This window comes from Populus nigra, chromosome 7 (assembly GCF_951802175.1).
Source record: "Populus nigra chromosome 7, ddPopNigr1.1, whole genome shotgun sequence".
NCBI lineage: Eukaryota > Viridiplantae > Streptophyta > Magnoliopsida > Malpighiales > Salicaceae > Populus > Populus nigra.
This window is the reverse complement of record NC_084858.1, coordinates 5,727,929-5,739,307: the sequence shown is the minus strand read 5'-3', so window position 1 is coordinate 5,739,307 and position 11,379 is coordinate 5,727,929. Positions and strand designations below refer to the sequence as shown.

The window sequence follows — 11,379 nt, the reverse complement described above, 5'->3', positions numbered from 1 at the left end:
ATAGATCTAGCAATATTCTATTTCATTTTATCAATGGAAAATGCGATAGAAGTTAATGGATTAAAAAGGTTTTGTTTTTTATCTGGAACAACCCTTCAAAAGGATAACTATAGAGAGGGTTATGACCTATCATCTTTGGGCTCATCCAAGTTCTAAACCTATATGTATGTGGGTCTAACAAGACGTCAGATTCATCATCTTTCATGAGTTTAACCAAGCGCTGAGTTCAGACGTCAGTGAGCCGCGCTGAGTTTGTGCTCTTTTTAACTTTAAAAGTATCCTGGGCTTCTTGGTGAGACCGTAAATTAGAGATATTTTATCATGAGAAATCAAAGATATTTTATCTTAATAAGATAGATATTTTGCTGATATGTGAACTATTTTTCCTTCCATGAAGAAGGAGACCTCAAGGGCTATAAAATGAACCAATGTAATCTCCTCTAGCGAGCAAGTTCAGTTTTTCTATACTACGAATGACACACACACACATATATGACTTTTTTCTAAAAGAAAACTATTTTTTTATATATATATGATACTGATTTAATTATCAGAGAATTCTTAAACTCGAAGGAAGGGATTTTTTCTAGGCATCGAACATGATCTATCAACCATTTTGTCAAGAAAAGATGGACTAAATTATTAAAATAATGAGATTAACAATCTTATCCTACACATCTTGTCCTTTAAACCCATGGGATAGAATTGAGTTTCATCATAAGTTTTCTATAAATAGTTTTTGATGAAATGATTTATTCTCTTGTATCTCTATTATTTTTATATTTTTTTAATTATAAGATTGTAAATAAATTAACTTCGCATTCGAGATAGTCTCCAAAGCATCTTTTAGAATTCCAAGGGCTTCTCCCATGGGAAAGCCATACAAAGAGCTAAAAAAACTATAAAAGTAGCTCTTTATTTATTAATTTTAGATCTTTAAAGTAATAAACTATACGGGATGCTATTTTTTTCGTCACAATAAATAGTCATTCTTGTATATAAAATAAAGGAAAAATTTAAACTAACTTTTCTCTTTAAACTTCACTTGTTTTTTACTCATTCCATGCAAAATATAAAATAGTTTACTAAAATGCTTTTTTCCTTTGGACCACTAAGGCACCGTTTGGGAACGCGGCTGTGGCCGCGTTTCCAAAAAATTTGAAAATTTTTTGTTTTTTTTTTTTTGCTAAAATTTAATATGGTTTGTACGTTTTGGATCGTTTTGATGTGCTGATGTCAAAAATGATTTTTAAAAAATAAAAAAACATTATTGGCATGCATTTTGACACGAAAAGTTATTTAAAAAGTACCCACAACCACACTGCCAAACACGCTCTAACAATGTTTGTTTATTTACCATGATATTAAATTATTTTCAAGAACAAGCTTGCTTCGTGAAGTGTGTCTTAAAATTCAAACCTCAACGGTAAAGCGATGATCCGTACATGCCAATGCACCCCCACATTCTCTGACAAAATTATGCTGTTGGAGTGTGCTAATGGATGCAGTTTTCTAAAGTCATACATGTACTTGATCTTAACTAGCAGAGAGGAAGAGAGAAATTTGTGCAGCTAAACAGGCAAATCACCCTTTGCATTAATCCTTGCTTCTCTCACAGTGGTGTTAACAACTAACATCTGTGAGGAAAACCAGACGTTATACATCTCAAACCCATGCATTCTTTTCATGGGTTCTAAGTTAGTAATTAATTAGACATAAGAACCCAGCAGGGTTTCAAAGAGAGAATACATGAAAAAAAAAAAGGATCACGAATCACAATTGAGAAGATGTTAAAAAAAGAGAAGCTAAATATAGTGTAGCTTCATCTTAAGCCATCTTCTGCAAGCAAACATGCACCGCCATCACCCTACTGATCATCGATCTTTTCAACTGAGCATTGATGTTAGAGATCGAAAAACTACTTCTTCACAAGGGATAGTAAGTCCCATATCATGATCAAAGCCAAATTCCTCTTCTGCTCTTTGAAGCAAGGATTGAAACTCAGGGTGGCTCAAAAATGAGATTGGAACAATGTATCTACTTCTGTTTTCACCAACATACACAGCAAAGTGCCCTTTTGGCACGTCAAGAGGGAGGCCATCATCATCATAGCCATGTTTCTTGCCTAAACTCGAGCATCTCTTGAGGATTTGCTTGAGGACTGCTGTTTGAGGTAGTTTGTGTGATTTTCTAATAGCCATTTGGAGTTTGAGAGAAGATGTGGTGAGAAAGCTGGGTAAGTTTGAAGAGAGATACGAGTGTTTACTTGTAGTAAAAGGTGATGGTGGTGATGGGAGGATTGCGGGTGATGGGGGTATTTATGAAGAAGTCAAGGGGGAGAGAAAAAGAGAGATGGTGTGAGATAGATAGGGAGAGGGGTCATGTGGAGTGTGGGGGATAAGGACATGCCACGGGTGTTTTGGGGTGTGTGTATGTGAGGCAAGGACATGGTGGGAGCAAGCTTACTGGGTTTGCAATTCTATGTTGGCCTTCCTAATGACACTATGGACCCCCCCCCTCTCGCTCTCAGCTTTAATTTTCAACTTGCCTTGTTGAAAAAAGGAAAAAAAATATAAAAACTTGCACTTAATTAGATGGAAGACGTTTAATCTGCTTGTGCTTCTCTTATTTTCATATTTTCAGCATTTTCAATCACGGTTCAAGTTCGAAGTCCAATCCTTCAATATGCAAATTGCTAGCAACCCTTTCAACTCACCTCCACTTCGCAATTGATTGCCATCTCTTACACTCTTTCAAGTTCACAAAAACCCAGCTCATTTTGCTTTGTAGTTTTCATTTCCATTTCTAGTGAGAACTCACATATATCATCTTCGAGGAATCTCCGTCTTCTCAACTGCTTTGTCCACAGTACCTTGGTCTTATGTCCTTGGTTCACTTAAGACAAGATAATGTATCGAGAATAGGGCTCCTCGGTTTTTCAATCTCTACCTATAAGAGTCTTCACTCTCAATCTTCCCTACATATATAAAACCATAAAAAGACATCTCTACCTATAAGATTAATGTTTATTAATCTCTCTCTCTCTCTCTCTCTCTCTCTCACACACACACACACACACACATGAAATCACGTACACACAATAAGTGTACTGGAGAGTACAAGCCTCTTGACGCTTTGGTTTCTTGTGGTTGTAGGGCTTGTGATTCTGTGGAGCGTGGACTAAAACAACAGCTCCTACACAGTACAGTTCGTGCGTCCAAATATTCGAAAACCCATGTGTATATCACCGCAAACTATTCAGTTTTTTTGACCTTTGCATCTTTACCCGCATATTGTAGCATAACACCTGTAACGGGGTTAAACTTGTAAGGGGGTATGCGGATGAAAACAATGCTGGAACGATACAGTGGACAATGATATATAGCTCGTCGAACAATGTCAAACTCGGTAGTATTGACGAAATCGATATCTTCGACAGAATTAATAACAGGGTTAACAATAAGTATGGACGATGGATAGTTCAAGACTTAACGAAAACACTACTAGCATGAATAACAATATATATAAATAGTGACAGTGTGCATGAGCAGTGGTAAATTCAGTAACAGTGTATGTTTAATGATTCGACAGAACATGGGTTAATGTTCGTTGTAAATTTTGACTTGAACTACAGAGAGTCCAAGGCATGCAGACACATCTATTCTTGCAACTTGTGAGTTGCCACAATGAACAACTAGTTTGTTAGGTGGCAGGCCAGGGAGAGAAGCAACAATTAAGGAAGTTTTTGGCAGTTGATTGTTTTGGGAAAAACTGATCAGGTGTGTTCTAAGTCTTGGGGGATGATTTTTGTTATAATTTTCCATGTTATTACTCTTTAAATAGGCTACATATAAGTGTGTGGCATGTAATTTTTGAGTGTAGGTAGAACCATTGTGCATAGCACACATACGAATTGATATATTTCTTTTGTTGAGATTAATAAAAGGTTATTATGGTTCCTGTATTTAAGTGTGTTAAACTATGCATATCCTCTCTACTCGTGTATTTCCGCTAGAGAAATTTTTTGATGAAGAGAAACACTTTAGTTATTGAACAAACACAAGTGGATTAATAAAAAAAAGGTTAACAGGGAGCTGAGCTGCCGCATAGAAGTTGAGATTTTGATGAGAAAATCGACCCTGTGACAACACCCCTTTATTCTTGAGTATTCGATCTCGAAGTAATCTAATCTCCATATGATTATGAGAAAGGTTATTAGCTGAACTTTCATAAAATATTGGCAAGTACAACTGGCTTCTCTGAATCCTATATAATTGCAATGAAATGATTTGACGGGCATGGAACTGCAGCGGAACAAGAGTTGAACTGTTGTTCCAGCATATGTTAGATACTAAAGCAGCAGGACACAAGCTTTGGTTTCTAAAAGAGCCACCATGCGTACTTAAGCTTGTTTTCCATGATAATCACGATTTTTGCAAAGGGAATGAAGAAGCCAAGGCGGCTCTAGATGGCCTGATAATAATGGAAGTAATTGTGCCTTCTTGCTAAATTTGCAAACCTATCTATCAGATTATCCAGAACAGAAGTACTGTAATGCTTCTAGAAAAAAACAAGGGCTAATATCTCAACAATAGAAGGCTTCCGACATGGTCTAGCACAAACCACCATCACTAGAATAGGAGGTATGTATAAATCTACTTAAAATCTGTACCACTGGTTTTTTCCTAGCCTGGCTCCATTTCAGAAAAGTTGTGTCTCCATGTTCTAAGGCTGAGAAAGCGATCTGCAAAGAACTAAGTTTAATGCACAATACGGAAAATGCACAATACGGAAATGTCCAGTATATCTGTCACTCTCTCTTTGTTTTCTGAGCCTCCCAATGTCCATGACAGTGTCTTAACTCTCAATTCACCAACTAGAACTTTATCGTCGTTCGAATCCCATACTTAGAACCATCAAAATTTCAAAAAGTTCTCACACACAAAAAGAAGGAAAATCAACAAAAAAGTTGGAAGTCAAAACTCAAAAGGTAATAACCAGGGAATAACATTTACCAGTGTCCATTAGTAACGTGAAGGCCGAAACCAGCGTGAAAATTTTTCCTCTGAATGGACCACTTGAAATAAATCATAAATACCCACAAAGAAATAACTGGCGTGCACAGTACACCGCATGCATACTATTTATGTGTGACACATACTGTACAAATATAATATACACGAGTGAGACGGAAAAATTGTTGTACAGCCAAACCAACTAATTAAGAGAGGGAAAAAAAAAATTACCCTTAACGTCGCCGTCTTTGGGAGAAGCTCTCCCATGTTCTGTGAATGAGATTGATTGAGAGAATGGACAATGGAAATATGCGACTGCAAAGGCCCACCATTCTCACTGAAATGCGGTGCCCCGCTAATCCAAGAGACTAACGTATTTTCTTTATAGTTGATAATGACCTTGCCTTTTTAGGAGCACATGAAGGCCATGTTACTCTGGCCCCCAAACTCCTGTAAAGACAACATAGTAAAGGTCTTTTAACATCATTTCAACTGCTGCACACGGCTAATTTACCAAGCAAATCATGTCTCAAACTGTAACTGCCTAGTGCCCACTTGGGATCTTTTATGAACAAACCCAAATTACGTTAATTCCTTTGTTAGTTGCATCAGTCCTCTCTACTAGCTATTGCCAGAAATTTGGCAAGACCTGGAGTCATGACAGTAAGAGAAACAACTATATTGGCATCTCCACATCCACATGTTATTGGCATCTGATAGCAAGTAGCATAGGAATCGAATGACATTACATCAGTTTGCCATCACGATGTGAAAAGGGGAAAACAACTGACCCTGATATGGAATGAAAGAAAATGCGATTGTTAACTTGTATAATCATGTCAGCACGCTCAGTATGGTTCTTTAGTAGAAATTTTATTTAACACAGCAAGTTAACCTGGTTCATAAGAACAACATATCAGCTGAAAAATTTCTGTGTTGTCCTCTTCGTTCATGTACTCTATGGTCAGGAAACCGATGGTGATGCAATGGAAACGTCAACACGCAAAACTAATTACAGTCACATGGGTTGTAAGGAAAGTAGTCAGAAACAAAGGGCCCAAGAACGTAGACGTGCAAGTAATACCCAGCTAAGATTACCAATCAGATACATATTGAGATATTGATCGGTGAAAGCTAAGGACTTCAAATATGACAACCAATTACAAAACGATTGAGCAAGCATTAATAATTAGATTAGGCCCTTGACTGCAGAAACCTAGATAGAGATGGAACGTATGGGTTTAGGCGAGGAGAATATTATTTAGCCGGGTCCGCTTCAGAAGAATTGAAAACAATTGCAAGAATTAAGGATATGCTTGTCCCTGGTATGCTAAACCAAGGTGAGAGTGATAATGGAATTGAAATCACCAAGACACCGTATGTACGATCAACCCAAAAGCCATAATGGATGCCCATTTTCACATGCCTTGCATAATAAAGCATCAAAAGGACAGATAGAGGTGGTTTTGATTAATGCTTGAGAAGGGCCCTCAGCTTCATTAATATGTATTATACAATTCATTTGAGAAGAGTTTCAGCACAAGAATACTCTGAACAAATCCGATAATCATTGAAGTCTCAAAGCCAAATTCAGCCAAGTACCTCATTGTTGTCAGGTTGATGTATTCAGTGGTAAAACATCCCAAGGAACAGTGTGATACAAACACAAATCAAACATGAGGAACAGTGCTTGAAAGTAACATCAAGCTGATAATTTGATAACAAAATAGTTGCAAGGCCAGAGATAACCTAATCAGCATACCCTTGCTGTTACCCAAAATCTGACAGTATAAGAAAAGGAATATCAGACATTGGCAGGAGATAATCTAAAAGCTGTTCAAACAGCAAAAAACGTCGTTCTCTGCTCTATATTAATTTAAGAAAGATATAAAAATGATTGTGTATCTCATTACAGCTAGAAATTTACTCGCCAATATGGTGTTCTAAGCATATGTATTAAATCATAAATTCTAATCCTATATATGCCTTCTGTGCACCACAAATCTGATGAATCGAAAGGCATCTATAAAAATCTAGCTCATGTTCTCAAATCTAAAAAAGCAGAGAAGTTTCATGCCTGTTTGGAGTTCCTGCATATTGCTTGGAACAAATAAGCACTAGTCAATGTGTTAACGTACACATATCAAATACACTTCTGAAAGCACTTAATGCAGACAACAGATATCTGGAGTAAACTTAATTCTTAATAAAATTTAATCAATTGATACATCATTTTTGTTAATTGATACCGAACTACATTTTCATGTATAAGCATAAAAAGGGGGAAGATGGCAAGAAAATAACAAAAAAAAAAAAGTGGGGGGGGGTGCGTGTGTGTACAAAACTACCCTCTGCTGAGAAAATAAGTATCATTGCTACATGCCTATGCCACTGTGTGCTTCAGCCCAAGCCAATGTGAAGTAGAATTCTCAAAACTCTGCATAAGTAAAGTGCATTCACTGGTCGGAGGGAGATTTCAACTGTTGATTCTGCCCATCTATCAAGCTTATCTGTCGTCGGAGTTTTGCTATATGAGCTTGCACCTAACACATTGAATCCAAACTGTCAAAGAATAGCTTTACAGTTTTCCATGCATAATGTGACTCATTGGGAATTAGTGAAATTAAAAAACACGCTGCTAATGCAAAAAAGAACATAGAATTCAACAGCTCTTAAATGTTCAAACATAAAACCCATCAATGATAGAAAAAGTTGGGGTTCAATCCACAATCAATTCCAATTTATTTTTTAATTCAATTTTAAATAAACAAAAAAGGACAGCAGTTCAGCACAATTGAATAAGAAATTGTAGAGTGAGAAAGCAATGGATGGCAAGAAATATTCTCTAAATGTTTGCTTCAAGGACTAGTTTTTGTTAGAACTTTTAAGATAACCATATATCTGAATTATGCTTTCTTTTCCACTAATTCCCAGCTCTTACAAGATCAAAATTTCCATGAGGTATTGATCTACCAGTTTAATGTATTTACTCTGGAGTAGAGAGAGCCATTATTGCAGGAAATAGTGCCCTTGTACTGTTTTTTTTCATTCCTTCTGTCCCAGCTGACAGTTTATTACTAGTTCAAATCCTTCAAACAGGCTAGTCCATTAATATGGCATGTCTTACTCCAAGCCACTGTTGAACAAGCATCAAAGGAAGTGATACTTCGCAAATATTACCACCAAGACATTTTTTTTATTCATACATAACAAGCCCGAAAGCTAGTTCACATACCCCTGCTTGCATTATTATATTCTTCCTTTCTCATTATTTTTTATATATAAGAAAAAGAGAGAAAGAAAGAAATTCTTTCTGACCTGCTGACGAGCTGCGGCAAGCTGTAGTAGCTCGTCTGCTTCAGAGAAATTCATAAACCATTGGGATAGAGGATGATCTTTAGTGTCACCTCTCTTCCTTTTACTTGTATCTTCAACTGGCACTGTAAGAAAACAGAAGTTGATTTATTTATCCAAAGCAAGGTGAAGAGCATTTACTGGCAGAAGACAGCTAAAATACAGACCAGGAGGAGGCAAAGTAAAACCAGCAGGTAATCTGGGCAAGTTTACGGCTGGATGACTCTGTATGCGAGCTAAGAAACCTTCTGAAGGCTCAGGGAATACAATCTCATCGTATGATTCTACAACAACTGGCTTCTTCATTGACAAGGAGCCAGATTCATCTTCTGGGTACAACTTCAAGTGATGATATCTGTAAAAAACTCAAACCCTTCAACAATGCAATTCTAAAATTTGACCAATTTTAAACTTTTCATTATATTAGAAAGCACAATATTTTTTGGTTCTAACTAACTAGAATTCATTCAATTGAATCACCACCAAAATACACTGTCTCACCACATATTTCCACTATCAGCAGCCATCACAGTCATTAAACTGGAAATCAATTCAGTTTAGATGTTCAGTCAATTATTTGATTATTCCCAAACAAGTGATTGGAGAAAGGAACATTTGGTTTAAGCTACATGCCACTAATACCTTGCAGCTGATCAATCGACCATGTCCAAGGAGACAAAAACACACACTTTCGGTCTAAATTCCCACATTTCAATCTGAACTGCTTGGTCAGAAATTCCATCATGTAACTGAGCAATCTCCCTCATATGGCAATGCTCTCTCTCTCTCTCTCTCTCTCTCACACACACACACACACACACACACACACACACACACACACTTACTTACTTACTTACTTACTTAAATATGGTATGGTGAAAAAGGGAGGTGCCAAATATGAAGCTGAGTGGGAGTTAATTTACATTATATATGGCTCTATCATACCTTTCCATAATTTTACAGCAGTTCATTTTAGCTATGTACTCCAATGACACACATAATGTCTTGTTACAAAATCATCTGGTCAGGTCACTAGCTTCTGAAAACATTTTATACAGAAATCAGAACCACATAATAGACAAAGGAACTCACAAGTTCAAAGGCTTATCACAAACATCACTGTGGAAATACAGAGTAATGGCAATCTCAAATTCACCCCAGCCTGCTTCTGATAACTCAAAAGGTGGTGCCTCGATGACTCTTGTAGGATTATTGAAGCTAGAATGAAGCTGAAAAACAGCTCGTTTTATTACTACACCAAGATCCTCATTTGTGGCCCCACGTACGTATACAGTCCACTTATGAGATTGATACCTGATTAACAGAATATTGAAATCATGATCCAAGCACACAACAGACAAAAGAATGGGCATTATCCTGAAGATTATTTAACAACTTACTCGTTAGCCTTTTTGCCAAGCCAGAATGCTATGTTGCCGTAAACTATTGGAACGCTAATCTCAACATCTTTGAGCTTCTTATTCAAAATCTGTGCCAGACCATATACGATAACACAAAGAAAGTAACAGAACTAACAAAGCAATGCCTCATGATTCCTAGTTTATTATTACAAGTATAATGATAAACAACATATCAAGCATGCACTCGAAACCAAATACCGTTAACATAAACCACCCAAAATTCACGACCATACACAACACCCAATTGAGATAAAAGTTAAAACAACAAATAAAAAAACAGCCTTTCGTTTCTTAGTAAGATCATTAATTTAAGAATAAGCAACCTGTCATTTCACATATGCAATAAAATTTGACACTAACATCTCCTATCAACACTCAACCAGTCATAGAAAACAGAGCTTTTTACAGAGTTCCAAAAACCTGCTTTCTAAGAAAACAAATTTTACCTTTCTAGGAAATTAAGTGACGGGAAACAAAGAATTCACATTCAATCACTACACAAACCCCAGTAACAATAAATTAAGCAGCAGTCACAAAACAGTGTTCTTTTCAATTTGGTTAAAAAACTACAAAACAAACAATTTTGAGCTTTTTTTTTCGCAACAACTGCAATAAAATTTACACTAACAAATCCTGTCCACACTAAAAAACCAATCATTAAAAAACAGAGCTTTTTTTTTTTTAAATGGAGTTTCAATATGGAGCTTTCATAAAAACAAGTTTTACCTTTCTGGGCTCAATTATTTTACTAATTGCAGTAACTATAACTATCCAAATCAAAAAAAAAAAAAAATCACATTCGATCATGACGAAAGGCTAAACCCTAATTAAGCAAATCAGAAAACAAAATCTTTCAATTGGGTTACTAAAAAACTGCATCAAGAAACGATTCTGAGCATCCGGGCAACATTATTTCATTGATTCGAGAGATGGATGGTTGTCAAAATTGGAAAAGAAGATCAAAAAAAAGTTAGTACCTTCTTTTCAGTGTTCTCTTCAGTTTTGCTCATTTTGATTCTCTGTGATTTTGGTATGGGTCCACTAATTTCAACAGGATGATCTTGACCGTTCTTTTTTGATGACGATGAACTGTTTGTCATGCCCCTTTAACACCACCTTCTTGTTACTAATTTCAACATTGGTGTTGTTGGTTCAATAAAATTAGGGTTTTGTTTTCGGCTCAGTTACAGTGGTCGATTGGTTGAAGAAATACGATTGCCTACTGCAGGTTTTAATTATAGATCTATCCCCAGTAAATCAGATGGAGAGGTATGATGTTAGTGAGGGGTAATTATGTCAATCAAGGAGACATTATTAAGTAAAGTTACTAACGAGCCCTTCTTCTAAAGTCGTGGCAAGTTTGATCTGGTGGTTTTTACAACTTTATGTTAATGTAGTGTATCTGATTCTTAAGTCATGTTTGGCTTGTTGGATCGGGGAGACAAAATGAGGAGGATTTGTTTCCAACCCTGAACAGAATTTTTGAGCATGGTGACATCATAAACTGATTTAATAATATTTAATTTTCTATATGTCTAACTCTACTCAACGTTATAGCATAGTAATTGATTTGAACAAGAATTATTGCT

The 11,379-nt window shown here is 36.3% G+C and overlaps 2 protein-coding genes across 2 annotated transcripts; both read right to left on the bottom strand.

The window, feature by feature from the left end:
- Positions 1 to 1,562: 1,562 nt before the first annotated feature.
- LOC133699678 (protein SMALL AUXIN UP-REGULATED RNA 12-like) lies at positions 1,563 to 2,313 on the bottom strand. Its single transcript, XM_062123042.1, has one exon. The coding sequence runs from the start codon at positions 2,199 to 2,201 to the stop codon at positions 1,887 to 1,889; it is 315 nt and encodes a 104-aa protein (XP_061979026.1). The 5' UTR covers positions 2,202 to 2,313; the 3' UTR covers positions 1,563 to 1,886.
- A 4,888-nt stretch (positions 2,314 to 7,201) lies between these two features.
- Positions 7,202 to 11,031, bottom strand: LOC133699677 (transcription initiation factor TFIID subunit 14b-like). The gene is made up of 6 exons (XM_062123040.1): positions 10,768 to 11,031; positions 9,770 to 9,858; positions 9,462 to 9,683; positions 8,537 to 8,724; positions 8,334 to 8,455; positions 7,202 to 7,558 (listed from the first exon to the last, which is right to left on the bottom strand). Exons 1-6 carry the CDS (start codon positions 10,888 to 10,890, stop codon positions 7,472 to 7,474), a joined length of 831 nt encoding a protein of 276 aa, XP_061979024.1. The 5' UTR covers positions 10,891 to 11,031; the 3' UTR covers positions 7,202 to 7,471.
- Positions 11,032 to 11,379: the final 348 nt, after the last annotated feature.

What these genes read in the sequence shown, in the direction of transcription:
- LOC133699678 (XM_062123042.1), bottom strand. Translation starts at nt 2,201, where the DNA reads ATGGCTATTAGAAAATCACACAAACTACCTCAAACAGCAGTCCTCAAG.
- LOC133699677 (XM_062123040.1), bottom strand. Translation starts at nt 10,890, where the DNA reads ATGACAAACAGTTCATCGTCATCAAAAAAGAACGGTCAAGATCATCCT. An exon ending in AAGAGAACACTGAAAAGAAG is followed by an intron (nt 9,859 to 10,767) that starts GTACTAACTTTT and finishes GGTCTGGCACAG; the next exon opens with ATTTTGAATAAGAAGCTCAA. An exon ending in TGTGATAAGCCTTTGAACTT is followed by an intron (nt 8,725 to 9,461) that starts GTGAGTTCCTTT and finishes AGTTTTTTACAG; the next exon opens with ATATCATCACTTGAAGTTGT.